At 39.3% G+C, this 19,647-nt stretch overlaps 1 protein-coding gene across 1 annotated transcript; it reads right to left on the minus strand.

Annotated features, from left to right (window-relative positions):
• Positions 1–730: 730 nt before the first annotated feature.
• On the minus strand, positions 731–18,198 carry aup1 (AUP1 lipid droplet regulating VLDL assembly factor). The gene is made up of 12 exons (XM_088638209.1): positions 18,013–18,198; positions 17,429–17,566; positions 13,302–13,452; positions 8,439–8,626; positions 7,696–7,768; positions 7,114–7,187; positions 6,421–6,487; positions 5,578–5,683; positions 5,088–5,237; positions 4,463–4,605; positions 3,983–4,071; positions 731–2,447 (listed from the first exon to the last, which is right to left on the minus strand). Exons 1-12 carry the CDS (start codon positions 18,051–18,053, stop codon positions 2,396–2,398), a joined length of 1,272 nt encoding a protein of 423 aa, XP_088494335.1. The 5' UTR covers positions 18,054–18,198; the 3' UTR covers positions 731–2,395.
• Between the last annotated feature and the right edge of the window lie 1,449 nt (positions 18,199–19,647).

Here is a 19,647-nt window from a genome sequence, read left to right on the forward strand (position 1 = left end):
AGCCTGGGTCCAGCGCTACGAGTAGTCGTCATGACCGGAGACTCACTTGGTTGCAGTTGGTGGCCATGACACCTTTCTGTGCCTTGTCATGCCCTTCACTTTCTACGGAGCGTTGCAAGAGTATAGTGTCCCATCACTGTACTGGGGTATTAGGACCCACACAGACCACAGGGTGAGCGCCCCCTGCTGGCCCCACTAACACTTCTTCCAGCATCAACCTTAGCTTTCCCAGGAGGTCTCTCATCCAGGTACTGACCAGGCTCACACCTGCTGAGCTGCAGTGAGTTGCCAGTTGGGAGCTGCAGGGTGATACGGCCGCCAGTTAGTCCTACTAGTTCCTAGTTTAAGGTCAAGTACCTTCAAAAAAACATATCACCTTGAATTCCCAATTTCCAATAAAGCAAACAAAGGTTCAATGGAGTGTAAAAACTGAAGAGTTCCCCTGGACCACACTAGTGAAACGAGCCCCCTGCCCTGCTGGGGGTGGTAGAGAACCTCAGCGCTCTCTCTTCAGCACCACTGCTTGACGTCATTCCTACCCAACCTTCGACTACTAGCATTGTATGAAACAGTCATGCAAACTTTTACTTGGAAACAGAACTGATTAAAGGCAAAGGGCAAGGTAAAAATAAAAAGAGGAACAGACGTACTGTAAGTCTACATAAGAAATCTGGGGGATGACGTGAATGCAACTGATGCACCTGGTGAAGGGAAGAAAACAAATAATCTATTAAGGATCCTCACGCTTTCTTTTTATTTGTTCCTCCGAAATGAAACACAGAGCTATCAAAACAGTCATTTGCACTCGATTGCATAATTTCAATAAGCTGAAGACTAAGACTAGCAAACCTACAGTAGTACCAGGAAATGAACACCTAGGATAAATATGTAATTCAAATTTAAGATGAAATAAAACAGATAGCTGTTAAGCAGCTGAGATACAGAAGCCTCTGGACTCGTCTCAATTGAAGTGCTTTACACACACCATTAATACCAGATTTCACACACTACCTAATGAATAGTGCACTTAACTGTAAAATAAAGGTTTGAAGAGATCATACAGAGATTGGGGTCAAGTAACAAACTTATGTTTATGGTATTACTAACGATTTAAGACACTTGGTGCATCAAAGTTTAATTATTAAACAGCTCACAGGTTGGACATATGTCAACAATGCCAATAGTACATAATGGCACTGAAGGTACATTTTTAGACCGATAATGCTCACTCACTTAAGATGTGGTCAAGGTTATTTGATAGAAAATTAAACTCTTCTACACCGATAGAACTCCTTGGGAGAAATAAATCGGCCTTCAACAATGGGTAAAACGGCACAGTTCAGGCAAGCACAAGTCAGGAAAATATTACAGATGCCAATGTTTAACTGACAAATTAACAAAAGTATAAATCTGCCTTAAAATCCAGTACCATTTCTGCAAAGAAAAAATGCTGACCACAATTTTTCTTGCTCCCAGCATATCACTGGACAATTCATTTTCATCTCAATTGAATTAGGTGACTCAAAGCAATTTATACTGAAGAAATGTACTCAATAACTTGTTGAAATGTGAAAATCAGATTAAATTTGTGCATACATTGCCTATGCAATGGATCATGATTATCCCCAGGCCTCAGAAATAATTTACTCTGGACTTGACAGGAAACACCTGATACTCTGAGTAATCGTCAGTACTGAAAATTACACTGCCTCTATAAACCAAGTCATGCACCACAGCACAGCTATTATTCAGTTAAGGTACAGAACTTGTAAAAATATACTTTTTGCCATTAGAATAATTGTTAATATATGGGCCATAACGTAGCTTTGCACTACACAGATCAGCTAAATTCAGTGTACGGGGCCAATGAAACAGGGAACCTGGAGAGTAACTTCTTTCTGGTGGTACTTAAACACTGTGACACATGAAAAACACATTACACAGGATTACCTTCTTGCTTTCTTGAATGGCAGGATTTATTTAAAAGCCGATACCGTATGTTATTGCAATATTCGTATAACTGTAATGTAAGGAACCTACAGAAGTCTCAACCTTTCAAATTAAATAAGATGAATTCTGCTTTTACGATCTGCGAATCACTTTTAAACTTGTACAAAGTAATAAAAGATGCATCACTGTAACTGGATCTTAATACAAACTTTTACCAAAATAATTTTTCTTTGTAAAGAGAAATAATTAGAAAGAAGGTACATGCATGATTGCCGTGCAAAAGGTTTAAAAAACCTTCCATTTAAGTCTTTGAAAGTAAATCTTCTCCACACACCTGTTCCTGTAATATACATGAGTGTTTGCAGACACCAAGGCCCCTTGCCTGAGTTCAATACAATTTTGATAATAATGGCTGTTTCATCTGTTCCTTCTTCCCCATGCAGCATCAGTGGGCTTTATCGGTGTCTTGATTCAGTCCATGCTTCTCAATGTAACGTCTAGTAAAAAACAAATGAAAACCTGATTAAGGACTGCGTTCTAGGTTTTCAAATCATTTTATTTCAATACTCGGCCACTGCAATTAAAAGTCGCCCAAAGGAAGTAGAAAGGATCCCAAGGAGGAGGAGAGGCGACGTTTCGCAGACGGTTGCAATTACGGACAGATGACTGATAGTTTAAAACGGCGAGAAGGTAACAGCATCTGATTCAAACAATGTCAGGTTTTTGCAAGGAAATTATATTTCTAAAAAAAAAGGTATTATGTGAAGTGCGCAGTCTAGCTTAATGATTTAATCTCAACTAAGATGGCAGATTCCTAACCATCCATCCATTTTCTTTATAACTGCTTTATCCAACTCAGGGTCGTGGCAGAGCTGGAGTCTATCCCAGCAAGCGAGTGGTGCAAGTGGGGATACACCCCGGACGCGACCCCTGTCCACTGCAGGGCACACAGACACTTTCCCAGAAGCCTATTAACCTGCCAGTATACTGTATGTTAACACAACGGTTTCTGAAGAGGTAACTGAACTATACCCCTACTACTGGCTCAGACTGACATTGATTTTTCTCACACTGTTTGTCTGAAATCTTTTTTTTATTGTGTTATTTAACTTGTTGCTGCTGCTGTTCAGTGTCTGTTTTTGATGATGCCTTTCATGTCTTTGCATTGGAGCATATATGCAAACAAGCATTTCATTGCACTTGAGCACATGACAAAACTGAACTGAACAAGGAGAACATACAGACTCCACACAGCTGGCACCCCAGGAATTGAACTCGGGGATCTGGGGCTGCAAGGCAGGAATGCTACCCACTGTGCCACCATACTCCCAAACATTATAGAGAAATAAAAGCGGCACATCAGTGTCCTATAAAACACAGAGGTCGTGATGAAGACTGCTCAGGCTTGAATTTGGGTGGCCGTTCCAGCCTTCATGCCTCAGACAAGGACGTCTGGTCTGCTTACATGCAGGTTAGAAATTCCAGAGTTACTGATGCTTATCAGTCCTGCGTGCATTTCAGGCCAGATGAGCAAACTCTTCAGTCAGGAACCAGAGCCAAGCTGATCATCTATTCTTTGATTCTGCAACTTGCAAACGGTTCCCCCAACCAGAGAAAGCGCAGGCCCCCTCCATCTAGTGAAAGGCATGTCTTAAAAGGGTAGTCTAAATTTACCTTTCCTGTGCTTAAATCCATATCCTATTTTTATCCGGGCCAGAGTCTCTCCATATTACACCTAATTAAGTTATATAAAACGATCCGGGGTGCATTTGATCAGATGGCTGAGAAAAATCTGCTGTTGAAGAAGCATAACTGTGAAGCAAAAAAGGACTTTCCAGCACTTGCGTAAAATGAAACTCAAGGTGATCTCTACAAACAACTGTTTTGCACCTTGATTACCGTTTTACTGGCTCTATACAGGTGAAACCACCAATATCAGTAAATGACCATTTGGCAGTTAAAATGAATTCATCTCCCATTTTTTAGTCTAGTCTTCCATTTTTACCCGTCTTGCGCAGCCTTTTAAATGTACCTTCTGGCGTAGTCATAGAGGGCCTCTTTTCGTTCCTGCAGAGACATGTGTCTGTCAGCTGGAGATTTCCCAAATGTTTTAGAAGTGGGCTGTCGGAAAATGCAAACAAGCATTAAATGAGAAACCGTGATTAATAATAAAACCTGATGTGTCATACTACAGGCCTAGCTGCAGCACTTTTCTCAAATGTTTCTTATCAGTTAGATCAGATTTTCTTTAAAAAAACCTTTACGAATGTCACCGCATGAAGCTTGTGAACCTCCAACACTATGAATTCCAGCTCATCCCTTGGTATTGAAAGCACAACTCTATACTGTGGGCTCTGCTTATAATAACACTCGGACAACTAACAAAAAAAAACCGTCCAGACCTGCTGTAAACCAGTCAGGCCCTTCCGTTTCCCAAATATGCCCCACAAAAGGAAAAAAAGAGCCATTTGAATTAGGAATATTAGGAACTAAACCATCGCTTCCTCCTCACCTTCACAGGCGGCCTGGGAGCTGTGATGCCGGAGACGGGACTCCGGGCGGGCACAGAGCCTGACCCCCCCGCAGAATCTAGAACCAGCTCCTCCGCTCCCTCGAGCAGATTGGTAATCGTGGTGTCCACGCAGTTTGTCCGCACTGATGGAGCACAGGGAAGTACATTGCAAGAGCACACCACACAGGCAGAATCCATGGTTTGAGCAGGAAGCATTTACAAGACATGAGTTCTAAACAACTGGTATCCAAGGAACAAGGTAAAGTTATCAATAGGCAACGCAGCTGGTCAATCCAATCGGTGAAATTCAGGCATTTTACACATTATTGCCTTGAAAAGATTTTTTTTTTTTTTTTAATACTGAGCTTTACTGTTTTTATTTTGAATGCCTATTTCAAGCATCTATTAACAGGGCGATCAGTCACTGCTTCTTAAATGTAAACTAGTAGAGATATTCCACCAGTGTGCAAAATGTATTTTAACACCTCATGATCCATCATAATGGAGTTTCCCCACACAAGATACTCATATTGCATGTGCCTCTACAGCATACTTAAGGAAAGTCAAATGTTCCGCTATATACAGAAGTTCCATGCACTAAAGAGGGGGAGGAATAGGGACACACCTAGGTCTCTCTTGATGATGCTGAATGGGACATCCGGAAGCACTTCTTTCACCTGCTGAATCATCTGGGCCATCCTCACATCCTCCACCCCTGAGTTAGGAGCCATGAAGCTCACGGGACTGGCTCTGGGTCTAGCACCTACAGACTGATCTGTGGAGAACGAGCAGCGTGAGAAGCCGTATGTCTTACACAAACTAACAAGACCGGCGGGATCATGTCTCACTACTTGTGCTTGCCCTTACCCTCAATATGGCAGCACAGTTACACATAAAAGCAGACTGCCATCCACAGCTGAATTGACTCTTAATTGACAATTTGCATACTTCAACCATGCGGTATCCCTTTGGGGACATTAGCACCGGCACCAAATGTCAGAGCTAGTCTTGCATTAAAAAGGCAAGGCCCACAAGCAGATTCCAGATTCTCTCAAAGTGGCCTAATCCCACAGTACATCTTATCGACGTGCTATATACAACTTCTGGATACTTACTTGAATTTGTAGTTTGAGGCGCAACATGCCTTTTCCTCTTAATGAGCTCTGCTTTATCTGACCGTGTGATCTGCGTCGAGGCAACACCTAGCTCCTTAGATAACATCTAGGAAAAAAAAGCACATGTTTTTATTAGTTTAAAGAATCTGTTAGTCATTATGCTGCTGTGTACTTTATTTGCTGCTGCACAGTGCACAGGCATTTTACCACTGCAGCGGTCAGCATCTCACAAGGCTGTGAGTTTAAATGTGTTTATTCTATGAACACAGACAGCTTTTGAAATAATTTTATGTCCCTACACTGGCCTTTGTGTGATACCAATACCACAGTTGTGTAAAACATTCATCACAACTAAGTCCAAAACTTCCAAAACTAAATGCTTCTCTGCATTTTGTGTAGGCACTTTTTATAGGCAAATTTATCTGACAAGTGTAGGCGTTGCTTTTAAAGACTACTTAGAAAATGGAGGGGTTTTCCAAAAAAATTAGTAATTGAAGCAGTGAAGCGTATCCCCAGATCTTACTTAAATGAAGAAATTTGGAATCTGTTCTAACACAAATGTATAGATTTTAAATATAGTCAATCAAAACCTATCTCTGGACCAAATCCCGGTATGTGTTAATAGCTGATCAGCATTACAACTTCAATACTGAAAATGCATGTTATGTTAAAATCTATTATAAAAACTTAGATTGGCTATTATAGCATTCTAATCCACTCTGCTTGCTTGAATATTTTCATGAATATATTATTTTCATCATTATATTATTTTCTTCCATTGCTCTATTTCCTGTTCCACAGCGAAGAGAATATTGGTCAGAATTAGTGTTGAGCTGCAGTTACCTCCTGGACCTTATTAGCAAACTCTTGGTTCGTGTCGCTATCCTGTCGTGGCACCACTGGAAGCCACCTGTGGAAACGGGGGAAAAAAAAGCACCAAAAGCGCTGTCAGTTTTATTGTTCTGATGAGTGCACCTACTGCAATTATTATAAAGTGCCATTTTTACTCACTGGCAAGATGCTTCACTACAAATAATCTTTAAACTGGTTAGTTTATTGAAAAGATGTTTGTGCTAGATATGTTCTACTGATTCATTCTAGTTTGGTTGTGTGAATTGTAGGAAATGTCAATGTGTTAAAAGCAATTTAATGTTATGAAACAGAGCTCTATTGTGTGTTTTATCTACTGACAATACTTTGGTATAAGTCTAAACCACTCCTCAGTAAATGTATAAACAACTCATTTTTAATTTCTAATAGGAATTGAATTCCTATATATAATATAGGAATCATATAACTATTTCTCAATTACTACAGCAACATCAAGGAACAATAAAGGTTTAATTCTAAAAACATTTTTCAAATTGCTGTATGAGAAGTTAGGACTTTTTACACACTTGAAAAGCAGTATTTTAATTACAAGCATTAAGTAATCACATAAACACTACTTGCTGCCAAACAAGGACATGTTAGGTGTACCAATTTAATTGCCCACTACGCGTCACCCCACCAGCAAGAGACAGTAATAGATACTACCTTACTTGATACACTGTAAACGGGATGAAGAGCGTCCATAACAGCTCAAGAATCCAAGAGGACTCCTCAGTATTCTGCAGATCAATAAAGGTATCAAACTGTGTTAGCACATCACGGTATTTTGTAACCCTGTGCTAAAACATCTATTTTTACTACACACCCCAACCTCCACCCCCACTCTTAATCTTTATCTTAATCACACTGCAGTGTTAGCATCTAAACGTTAATTTGAAAACTCAAGACGAGGAGGTAAATGCATCAAAGCTCTGAAGAAGAGAAACCACTAATTTAAATAAAGACAGAAATATTAGCACCATGTCTCACAACAAAGAAGAAGAAGGAAAACAACTGCATTTACTGCCTCACATACAACAGGATCACAAATTCTAACCTAGACAATCCTGACTAAAACGGGATAAAAAGAAACCATATGAATGTGCGGAACAAGAGCACAGAACAGAACAATCTCCGAATTCACAGAGGACATCAGAATGGGTCTTAGGTCCTTGTCTATTAGACGTTAATAATCTGGAATTCTTCAAGATCATAAAAATAAGCATTTACAGAATGAGTTAAAATTACCGCTGGTATGAACGGCCTCTTCACAATCAAAGCCACAGGCTGGACAGAATCTGTAACAGCGAAAGGCCAGGAGCTGAAACAAGAAGAAAGCACATTAAGCAGCCTGTCCAAGAAAAACTCAGAGGCTGCAGTGTCTTCTGGTGTACTTCCAGCCTGAAACCCTCCCTTAAAGAAGAGATACCAAATGCTGACTCAATTGAAGATTTTCACACTAAAAAATGCACTTTAATAAGGTAAAAGTAACTTTTTAAATATTGTCAAACATCCTCAGCAACATCTTAAACATGGAGAATTTTTTTTACAAAATTTACCTCAAGCACTTGGTAAATGTAACCATCTACATTGGGTCTGGGTGCACTGAAAGGGTAACACTTGGGAGCACTGCTTTAATATTAATGCTCTAAGCATTAATGCTAAATATCAATGCTCGGAGCGGTGGCTCTGTGGCTCAGGATCTGTGCCTGTGGCTGGAAGGTTGCCAGTTCGAATCCCGCGGCCAGCAGAGGAATCCTACTCCGTTGGGCCCCTGAGCAAGGCCCTTCACCCCAACTGCTCCAGGGGCGCTGTACAATGGCTGACCCTGCGCTCTGACCCCCAGCTTCTCTCTCCCTGTCTGTGCGTCTCATGGAGAGCAAGCTGGGGTATGCGAAAAGACAAATGCCTAATACAAGAGATTGTGTATGGCCAATAAAGTGATCTTAATCTTACCAGATGATTCACCATCAACAGGAAGGGACATTCACCTGAATTTGAGGAGGCCTGTCCGGCCGTTGGTAGTTTCCTCCTCGGGGAACAGCAGCAGGGGCAGGTTGCCCTCAGTAGTACAGTACTGCTTCAGGCACTCGGCCATTTCTGACCCGCTAGACATCATCCCCAGCTCCATGAACCCACGCGCCCAGCACACGAAACCAGGAGAGCCATCCAACATGGGCTGAACAACCAAAGAAACCAGAATGTTACAATACCTCTGTTTCGATTACCCATGCATACGAGGGTGTGAACAAGTCATTTCAAAAGACGCTGGGGAGAGAATAAAATTATTCATTCTTCTTTATCATAAGGTCATAACACAGTAATATCTTTGCTTCCATAAATAGATAACCACTTTCAGCAAGTGTGACCCAAACGGTCTTACTTTAAGGAGGAAACTGGAACATCTAAGGATGGATTCCCTGTTTCCTGCCTGATGTATAAGCATACTTGTGTATTAAATATACAGAAAAAAAGAGCAGACTTAATTATCATAAAAAAAACAAAGTTTAACTGTCATCTAATGTTACTCTTAAATTGCTCATCTACCCAATATCTGGGCACTAAAATTACGTTTTCAACCACTTAAAAAGTAAAAGCAGAGGTCACGTTAACGTTTATCTGCTCGTCTTTAAAACGCAAAAACGAAACCTTTTGCGCCCCCAACCATTAGAATTTGCATACAAGTCTAAAGCAATAACTCTTTGAGAAAGGTCAAATAGTACAATGTGCTGGATTTTGGTTATTTCATGTTTGACTCCAAATTGTTCTCATTTGAATAAGATTTATTTTTAGTTACAGCAATGCTAAGAATTATTTTCTATATTAAAAGGGTGCAATTTACTTGTACTTGCTTATGCTATTGAAAGTAAAATACCCGGCACTAAGTCCCATATAAATTATATAGATTCATTAACATTACTATAAAATCTCTATACATGTAGTCACATTAATGTATAGTATTTTTAAGCACACATTTCTAATATAAAATGTCAATGGTTACCTAAATACAGTGCACCCAGAAGCAAGCATATTAATAAGCAAACATTAACTATTAACTGAAGAAAAGAGCATATAATTGTTTATCCAAAGTATGCCATGTGAACTCTTTCACACAAATTACTTTTATGGTTTATCTGAACACCCTTTTCTGGATTTCAGCCTTTAATACGCAAAAAAGGCAACACCCACACAGTTTCAAATAAAAGGTTGGTTTCCGTTTTGGTTTCTAAATAATTAGGAGTGTTATTTCCAAAACACCAAAGCGGAGGTGCTCCTTCCTTTTGGAGATGTGCTTCCAATGCACTGCAATAACACTGTTAACACTGACAGCTCGGTCACTTTCAAACGTTTTCTCCACAATCATTTCATTTCTGATTTTTTATTTTTACTACAGCTTTGTCATCTAGTTCTTGTAGCAGTGCATTCCTTGTATGGTGTTCTGGCAACTGTCTCGTGCAATTAACATTTCGAATAAAAACAAACTTGATGATATGTCCATTAAAAATAATCACATATTACTTTTACATTAAAAATACCAACTAATCAAACCATGTGATGTTTATGATTCTGAAGTTAAAAAACACTCATCCATCTTCACATTTATTAAAGGCTTGCTTGCATTTTAGACTGCAGGTGTTCATTAAGTCTAGTGGCATATTTGCGTAACGTTAATGGTAATTTAACAGTATTTAAAGAGCATCAATAAATTTCCATAACGCAACTGCGATTGAGGGTACACTGCTGGGGTTTTTGCGAGTAAGCATTCTTTCCTTTCACAATTAATGCTGCAGGTTCATGCATCCTGCCAATCTGACCTCAGTGCGACTCAGCTTGAGCTGGGATACTGGGGGAAGTTTTCAATGTCCTCGGCACACAATGATATACAAAGCAGCAAGTCTTTAAAACTGCACAAGGAAAGGTTTCCCCACCAAATTATCCCTTTTTGGTGTTTATTGGATAAATGTACACCTATTCTATTTAGAAATTCTTCAGGGATGTTTCCGTTTAAAAAACGAAAATCAAAAGCCCTCATGCTATACAAAATTAAAAACAAGCCCGAAACGTTACATTTAACACCAGCTATGCCTTTTCTTCTTCTCTGGATTTTAAATTCAAATTTACAAAACAAGCGCTCATTCAAATTTAAAACCTGCGCCAGCCGTGAATACTTCAGTATTCAGTCCTGATGCAAGAAGCTAGCATGATGGGGGGTATGTTTGTAAGAGTTAAAAACCAATGCAAAATTACTGCACGATCTGTCACCAGAAGCAGAGATCGCCGTGGCAGATCTCCCTCATGAGGATAATCGACCGCACTTGCTTGCTTCCCAACAAACCCTCCTCAATTCTGTCACTTTCAACAGCGGCAAAAAACGTCCTTGTGCTCATGTTACAGAACAGGTTTGCTGCAGCAGGATCACGAATGGAGATCGAAGGGGAACTGCAACGCCATTTTTGTATTTCAGGATTAGAAAAAAAAATCAGCAATTGAAACGATAATATTGAATTCTGGCAAACTAAATCTATTCTGGAACTGAAACAGTTTAGTTTCTCTCTTCTTTATCAGTACAACAGACATCATTAAAACACAAAGGTGCTGCACGAGACAGGAGTCAACATCATGGTGAAGCCTGGATAAAGGCTTCAGCCAAGCAAAGAACACAAGGCTCTAACGGCGTTCAGCTTAGAACCGAAAACTTGGTTGTACTTATTTTAAAAGGAAAGAATGCACTATTCACAACCAGAATTACAACATAATTAAGATGAAGATAAATTAAATATAACATAGTAGGCACTTAAGTTACTTCTGCACTTCAACAGATTAAACGGTGAAAGGAAGTGGATACAGTGAATCTAAACCTCCAATCTTTTTTTGTACCCTGGTAGCTGTAAGTGACATTTCTTCAGTGAGACCTCAGCAACATGTTTAGCATTACAGTATCCCAGATCCCTATTATTAAACCTCAACAGGAAATATTTTAAGAAAAAACTCACAGTGCACCATTTAACAAAGAGGTCTTTGCCCTAATATCAAAAGACATCATAAATTATACTTAATAAAAGGTCTAGTTCATCTTCTTAGGCAGTTTACTGCCTAACTACTGAAGATGATGATGAAATTTGAGTCATTTTGATTCGAAATGTCATCTGGAAAATGTGCCTAACATTCAGACTTCCGTTCTTGGTTAGATCTGCTGATTGCATCGTTGACTGCTGGCCAATGAAAGAGCCGTTATTTTATTTTTCCAATGTTAAAATGTCAAAGGAGGACAAGCGGTCAACTAGCAAAGGCTGAAAGCAGGTTGAGCCCCACAGTCCAGTCTCTGCCTTCAAAACCCCAGAGACTTGATCAGCCACTCAGGTTGTGAGCAGAAAAGTCACATTTCTTTCCAGATTTTTTATTCTAGTCAATATTAACCAAACACAAACCCTTTCATACAAATGACATAATTTAGAAACTATCTATAAACCTTCCTATGCTTTGCTGTTGTTGCTTGTTATGGGGCATACGTCCCTTTTAGGATTTTTAATCTGTTTTAGCGGCTAGACAGGAGGTTCAGGGTTTCAGTGGCCAATCTGAAATGAAATCGGGACAGAAGCCAGCGTGCAAGTTGTGCGCATGTATTTGCTTGTGGGAGCGACTGTACTCAGCTGCACCTGCTGGTGCTTAAAGTTTCCTTTTCAATACGCTGAAGGAGACACCTGATGTATGGGGGAGATCTCCCAGGGACGACTGGCAGTAGAGATAAGAGCAGTCTCTCGGTTGAGAAGGCCGGAAGAGACTTGTTGCAACCAGTTTAGTTAGGCGAGAGGGGTGAGGGGAGATACATGGTAAAGTTCTCCTGTGGGTATTTTCTAGTCACCTTCAGAGAAACACACTCTGAGATATTGGATACATTTTTCAGCTTCCCCTTAAAAGACAGTCAGGAGCCCATCTCGGAAGTTAAAAGAAGTATTTATTCCATGTGCATGGGAGCGAAAAAACATGGAGATGCTCTGTGTATTTTTCTCAATGTGCTTAAACTAGAAAAGTCATTTTATACTTTGTGTTATCTATCATGCTTCCCCCTGCTTAGCAGATTAGTAGCATTCCAGGATCACACTCATCTTCCTATTTGCCAACTTCTTTTCACACAACTGGCTATGTAGTTGCCTAGCACATGTCTCTATAATACACAGCCTAGAATAACATTACAGCCCTCGTGTCCCAGCACTCTTCCACTCCAGTTCAAACCAGTTCTGCATGGCCATCCTAAAAAATACTGCAGCGTCAGCAGAAAAATATGTAGATAGCTCACAAAGACCCTCACAACAGAGAAGATGTGATCCATATGGTTATGGAAAGGAAGGAGTATGGTTCCCCACTGGGTGAACTCCACAGGAGAAAGGTTCTGGGTCTTGGCCTAATGGTTAACATGGCGTTGTGCTGGCTGCTGCCAGGTTGGGTGGTCAGGAACTCCCATCAGCCATTTGAACAGACTGGGAGAAGAGCAGAGCAGCAAGCCAGACTGGGGAAAGGGACTGGGTAACAGTAAAGCATCCCTGGAGAAAGTGGGATCAGCCAGGAAGGGCTGTCTACAGATGAGGATAATCTGTTTCAAGGGCTGCTGGTTTAAGAAGAAGCAGGGAGAGAAGAGAGGAAGCACAGGAGTTTCAAGGTCGGGTTCGTGGGACTTTCAGACCCAGAGGGAGACTACCGGCGTGGTGCAATTGTGCTAAATGTGACAGAGGCAGCCACAAGGGATCTCTTCAGCATAAGTAAATGCATCAGAAATGTCATTTCTACACAACGGTTGAACGCCTTCACCCTCCATGTGTCATACAATAAAGCAGAAGAAGCATCGCTACACTTACCGTGTTGCAGGATGTTAGGAGGTTGATGATGTTGTGGTCAAACTGTGTCACATGATTAGAGATGTACAATTTCACATTTCTGTCCCTCAGACGAGGGTTGCTCTGTTTCACACACATACCCAGAACTGAGCACATGACACGCACAATAAATCTGAAAAAGAATCATTCAATAAGACTGATTAAGAAGTGATATGAAAAAAAATGCAACAGACAGAGCAAACACATTTTTGCACAACTGAAGTGTATCCACAAAATCTAACTCACAGTCTAGCACATACAAACAGTGGACTTGTTTTGGTGTTTAATTAAGAAGACTTGTGTGCTGTTGAGTCACTCCTAGGACAGTCTGTCTGCAGCACTTTCCCCTTACAGAGTGGGCAAAAAAGCTGGCTTGCCATTTTCATTTTACTGAAGCTTTGATATTTTAAACAGCCAATATGGCTGGGAGATCTGTTGAATCAGTAGAAGCATTTCTATCTTTGATTAACATGAAAAAAACAACTAAACACGACATTTGAAATGTCGATAAAATCTACTACTTATCCTCTGGATGCAAAACCAACTAGATTTTTTGAGTGCGTGTTCAGCAGTCTGTGCAATGATGGACGTCTCAAGTTTACAATTAAATCGAGAGGTTATTCTAATTGGCTCACAGCAACAACTAAAAAACTGACAAAGCTAGACTTGATCTCAGCTGTTAAATCCAAAGTGACAAATCTGGAAGTCATCTTTGCTACTGAACAATGCTTTGAATTTCACATTAAATATCACGAAAGTTTCTATCATCTGCACAATTTTGCTAATAATAGGTGATTTTACGGTGTTGAAAAAATTTAATTTCAAGCTATTCCATGTAGCCAATACAGAATGCAGAGGCTAGACTGGTAGTATTTGTTATTGATACACAGTTGACAAACAATTTTATAATTCTCTTGCTAGTACAGTTGCAATGCCTTGGTTCCTAATTAAATGCAATTCTTGATTTTATCAGACCAAATGCACTTTAAGATCTATTTATCTTATTTATTTTGTATTGTAAGGATAAATCACATCAGGAAGAGAGATGCCACCTTTCGTTAGAATTAGCCTAGACAGTGAAACTCTTAAATCCCTTTCTTCAGAGCTTCAACAAATCATGTCTGAAAATATTTTTTATGCTACAGCCATTTTGTACTGAATGATTTGAAGACAGCAGTGAGGACCAGTAAGGCAGCAATGTGGAGTAGCATCTAGGGATCTGGTCTTGTCACTGGTAGGATGTGGGCTGAAATTCTAGGAGAGACACTGCTATTACACCTTTGAGAAAGGTACTTCAATCCAAATCGCTTCAATTAAATGGACATAAATGAACGCCAAATTAAGTAACCCTAAAGTTTTATTTGATTTGCAATTGTCGTCTAAATTTTCTGTTTTATTACACTTTTTCTACATTAATTTACATTGATTATTGTTTGAAGATGCATTTAAGAAACTCAAATCTTAAAAAAATAAAATTAAAATCATTAAATTAAATACATTTAATTTCAATTAATTAGTACATTTAGTATAACTAAAACTGACTTGATATTTATACTGTTAAAAAAAGTAGTCTTGGACTCTCTTAGATATGGAGCTGTAACACATTGCTGATAGACTCAAAAACACAAACAGTAGGAACAGGTCACACATCAAAAGATCCTATCATTTTTGCACCTTTCTTTATCACACTGCCTGCATTATTTCACAAGTGAGTGATAAAGAGGTGAAAGAAAGCTGTAAACACAGCAATTAAGTTTGGACATACTGAGCAATTCAATGTTACACAACACAGTCAGGTCTGAGATGTCAGAATGTGAGAAAGTGTTGTATTGATTAAATCTTCCTGAAAGAGATGTGGAATCACCATCTATTAGAATAAAGATGTACTGCTTTAAAAGAAAAATTAAAACCAGTAGGTTATTAAGGACAATGTTAACTCTACTGAGTGATACAGGTATAAAAAATAATAAATCAGAATTTCTTTACAGTGAAGTCTGATTTGCCACTTTTACTTTTTTGAGAACCGGTCATGAATTATTAATAAATAACTCTCCCCTCTTTCAATAAAAACACTCATTGCAAATTAATGTCTTAGTCCATATTTAATGTAATATGTTAGTAATGCAAGTGAATTTGTCTGATCAAAGATGGAACAGTTACAGTAAAGTGAAACTGAAGTCACTATGATATGGAGAGGGAAATTTGACAAAAACAAATAAACCCTTGAACAGAAAAGTAAAATCACACGAGACACTGTGACATCAGTTCAACGTTGCTTATCGATTCTTCAGTTAAGATTTGGATGATTCATCCTTGAAATAATACTAGCTAAAGCCAAGAATGTAAATGAAAAAAGCTTTATTAAACCAAAAAGAACTTAAGTTAATAATAAAACCCTCAGAAAGCACAGAAAAAGGAAACTTAAAGAACCTGGCAAAAGCTTTTTATCCACTCATTTCAGATGACAATCGAGAAATTCCTTTGAGTGAAAAAACTGACTGTCACAAAATTGAGCAACTACTATGCAAGAGTCTTATATCTGTTAGCTTAAAAAAATTACTTCAAGCCTCCACTAATGCTTTCTTCAACTGTGACTGTCATTAGTTCAGATGAGAAGGAAATGAGCTTGACATTCAGCGGTGGTCAATTCACACTGATCAGAAACTTTATATGTGTGATCACAACCCAAAGTAAACTAAATCAATTCAAGAGCTTCAGTGGAGAGGAAACAGGTAGAGAATAATATACCAACAAAGAACTCAGTCCACCCACAAATGACAGATTACAAATCTAACTATCAGTAACATCTCTGCATGAGAAATAAGCAGTCACTGAAAGTAGCGGGTGTCCAGAGACTGAATTTAATTGGGATTGTGGACTGGCTATCAGCAGTGCAGAACCGAAACCTGGTTGTTTCCAGCCAGGGAGCTATAGGATGTCTTTTCGCCAAACTGCACTCCTGTTCTGTTTCTTTCTTCTGGGTTGGCAAGGTCAACGAAAGGCAGCCATCTGCTATGAATTTAGGTAAATAACTGAAGGAATGCAAAAGACAGAGCTACGCTTTGGAAACAAAAATAATGAAAACAGCCCTTAAAAGTTCAGTTCATACAATGCACAGAGCACCAAAGAAAAGCTTTCTCCCTCAAAATATAGGACCCATAAAATACAATGACAAAGTATTATGGCACTAGCACCTACAGAATAAAATGTATCTATCTCGGCCAAAGATACGTAGGCCAAGACTGTCATTCTTGAATAGTCTCACTCAAGTATTTTGTGCCCCACACACAATTTAGTTCCCACAGAAGGCAGATTGTCCCTGATAAGAAAAATGAGCTGATCCTGTACTGAAGGGCCTTGGGGGGAGGGGTTTGTTATTAAAACCAATAAACTGAAACTACTTGTAGAAAGCAATACTAACTGATGAAACCTGCTGATGTAAATTGTGGGTGATGCTAAGCAGAAATAGGCCATTTTTCCCCAAAGAGATCCTAAGTAATTTTAAAATGAAGCTAACTGGTTATATCATTATTACAGTTTTCATCAGTGCTATCACAGTAATGAACAATTTGTTCTGGGGAAATTTGTCATTACAAAGCAGCTCATGCACTGCACCGACTTAAATCACAAAATGCAAATCTCCTGGCTTCACTCTATAATCACATACAGGAGAACTTCAATCAACCAGAGATCCTATCAACCACAGCCTGTCATGTGGTTTTCCTACTCTAAATGAAGGCATTATTGTACATTCCTAAATTCTAGTAAGCTTCCCTGGTATACTAAATCCTGTGGATTAGATGCATTTCAAACACTGTGTCTGTCTACATTTATGACTTTTCATACATTTACAGATACTAAAAAATGCTCATGGATGTTAGCCGCGACTTACCACTGATTACAAATGTACTGTATATCATCTTAGATAATCTCGATTCCAAAATAAACCTGTTTTGCTCTGCATCAGAAAACATTCATAATCGCCCATTCATATCTTCGTCTTCATATTCACACGCTTCGTCTTGCGTGTGGGTGCACCGTGTAAAAAATAGAAGGGTTTGTAAAAAGAAATTCTGATGTCTAGGTGTTCAGCATCAATCTGTACTTACCTTCTGACTAGGCTGTCCGGCAGGGCACAACTCACTAAAAACACGTGCACACCGATAAATATTCTGAGCAGCAGCAAGCACAATCCTACTGGGGCGTACAAAAGAAAAACGAAGAGAAGCAGTCCATCGCGTGGCCACCTGTGTATTGAAATTATTGAAAGATAGAAGTGGTTAGAAAAAAGTTTGAAGCCATTATAATATCACGCGTATAAAATCATCTCCTCTTCGCGAATTAAATTATTTCACTTATGCATGGTCCGACGCTAAACATAAATAGTATTATTTTGTTGCGATTAGACAACACGCTATATTATTTTTAATGAAAACACAACCTCACTCCCATAAATAATTAAGACTCGGTTCCTCATATGCATTGACTCGGTTCTTTGCCTCCGAAATTAGCACAGGCATTACATCAGTTAAGCCTTGTATAGTAATGTTTCTGGAACATTTCCAAATCGTATGTTCCTATACTGCTGGCACGTAAAGTCACCTCTAATTTAAGAAATAAGACGAGCTTAAGCAAATTCAACTTGACCACACGTTCGGCTTGCTTTGGTATTCCAAAATAAAAGTCGCATTACCTCTGGAAGTCAAACAGCTGTTCAATCCCTGGCGTTGCCATTATTTAATATTTCTGTAAACTGAATCCAGTGATGAAAGTCTAATTCCCCGCATGCTATTTTTATATTTTGTTTAACCTGCTGCTTTACTCTCAAAAGCCATCACCCCCCCTGCTAAAACGAGAGCCATGTTGGAAAAACGTGGCACGTTGTCATTGGTTGAAGGGACGTCACGTGAGGGCATGTACGAGTCGCAGTACAGGACAAACAGTATTTCATCTGAGACGCACCTTCTAACGAGACGCGTAACGACACCAGCCAATCTCTTTTCTGCAGAAAGGATGAGTAATTCTTCAGTGCGTTCATTTTTATGTTTATGGACATACAGAAAATATACAATTTGGTACTCCAATTAGAGAAGCAGGAGAGCAAAGCATTTGATACTTCAGCGAAAGCATAATTATTAACATGATTTTTAAACTAGAGGGGACCTTGTTTTGTGGTTCAATTCAATTCAGTTCGAGTGTTATTGTCCCCTAGGGGAAATTTGTTTTACGGCACAGTCAAACACAACACAATGACAATACACATTATCAACAGGGGAGAGAATACAGCAGTGTTACAGGAGAAAGAAATAAGAGACAAGAGACAAGGTAGTTACTTTGCATTGTTTAACACTGTGATTGCAGTGGGGATGAAAGATTTCCTGAGTCTGTTGGTTTTATACCTGTGGGCACAGGTGAATTGTGAATTCACAATGGAGGGGGTGAGACACACACTCCCTGGTGCTTTTGTCTTTCTTAGCCACCCTCTGTTTGTAAAGGATGCTTAAGTTGATTTGATTATTCCCGATTATTTTTCCACTCATATTCACTGATTTGCCAGTCTACTACAGTTACCAGTACTTCTGTTGACAAACCCACAAGTGAAGCAGCATGTTAAGACACTTTCAATGAATGATTTGTAGGAAAGTGTAAGAATAGTTTTATCCACCTTAAAGTACCTGGGTTTCCTAAGAAAGAAGAGTCTCTGTTGGCCTTTTTTATAGATTGTGTCACAACATTTGTCCCATTTTAGGTTTTTGTCAATGACCAGTCCCAAGTACTTATAGTCATTGACAATTTCAACAGGCTGACCATCAATTGTAGTGGGTTGAGGGGGTGTGGTCTTTTTCCTAAAATCAATAACCAGTTCCTTTGTTTTTGAAACATTTAACTTTTGGGAGAACTCTTTGCACCAGTTAGAAAAATCATTTAGAATGGGCCCATGATGGTATTCTGTGCTCTTTAATAAACAGACCAGAGCTGTGTCATCAGCAAACTTAATGAGATGTCTATCTGTGACTTTGCTTATGCAATCATTTGTGTACGAAATTAACAATGCAGCCTGGGTTTATTCAGCCTTAGATGCCTTTTGGGTGGAGTTTGAATGTTCTCTATGCTTCCATGTAGTTTCCATGTCCATTTCCCAAAGATACACTGACTAGGATAACTGGTGCCTGTAAACCAGAGCTGGTCCATCCTGGTCCCGGAGTCTAGTGTGTCTGTAGGGTTTTATTCAAACTGATCTAAATCAGATCATTATTGACTGAACTGGACCAACGCAATTCCTTATTTCTGATGACTAGGCGCCCTGTTCCGAGCCTTTAGGCTGCTA

This window comes from Lepisosteus platostomus, chromosome 1 (assembly GCF_059453375.1).
Source record: "Lepisosteus platostomus isolate fLepPlt1 chromosome 1, fLepPlt1.hap1, whole genome shotgun sequence".
In the NCBI taxonomy this organism is placed as follows: Eukaryota; Metazoa; Chordata; class Actinopteri; order Semionotiformes; family Lepisosteidae; genus Lepisosteus; species Lepisosteus platostomus.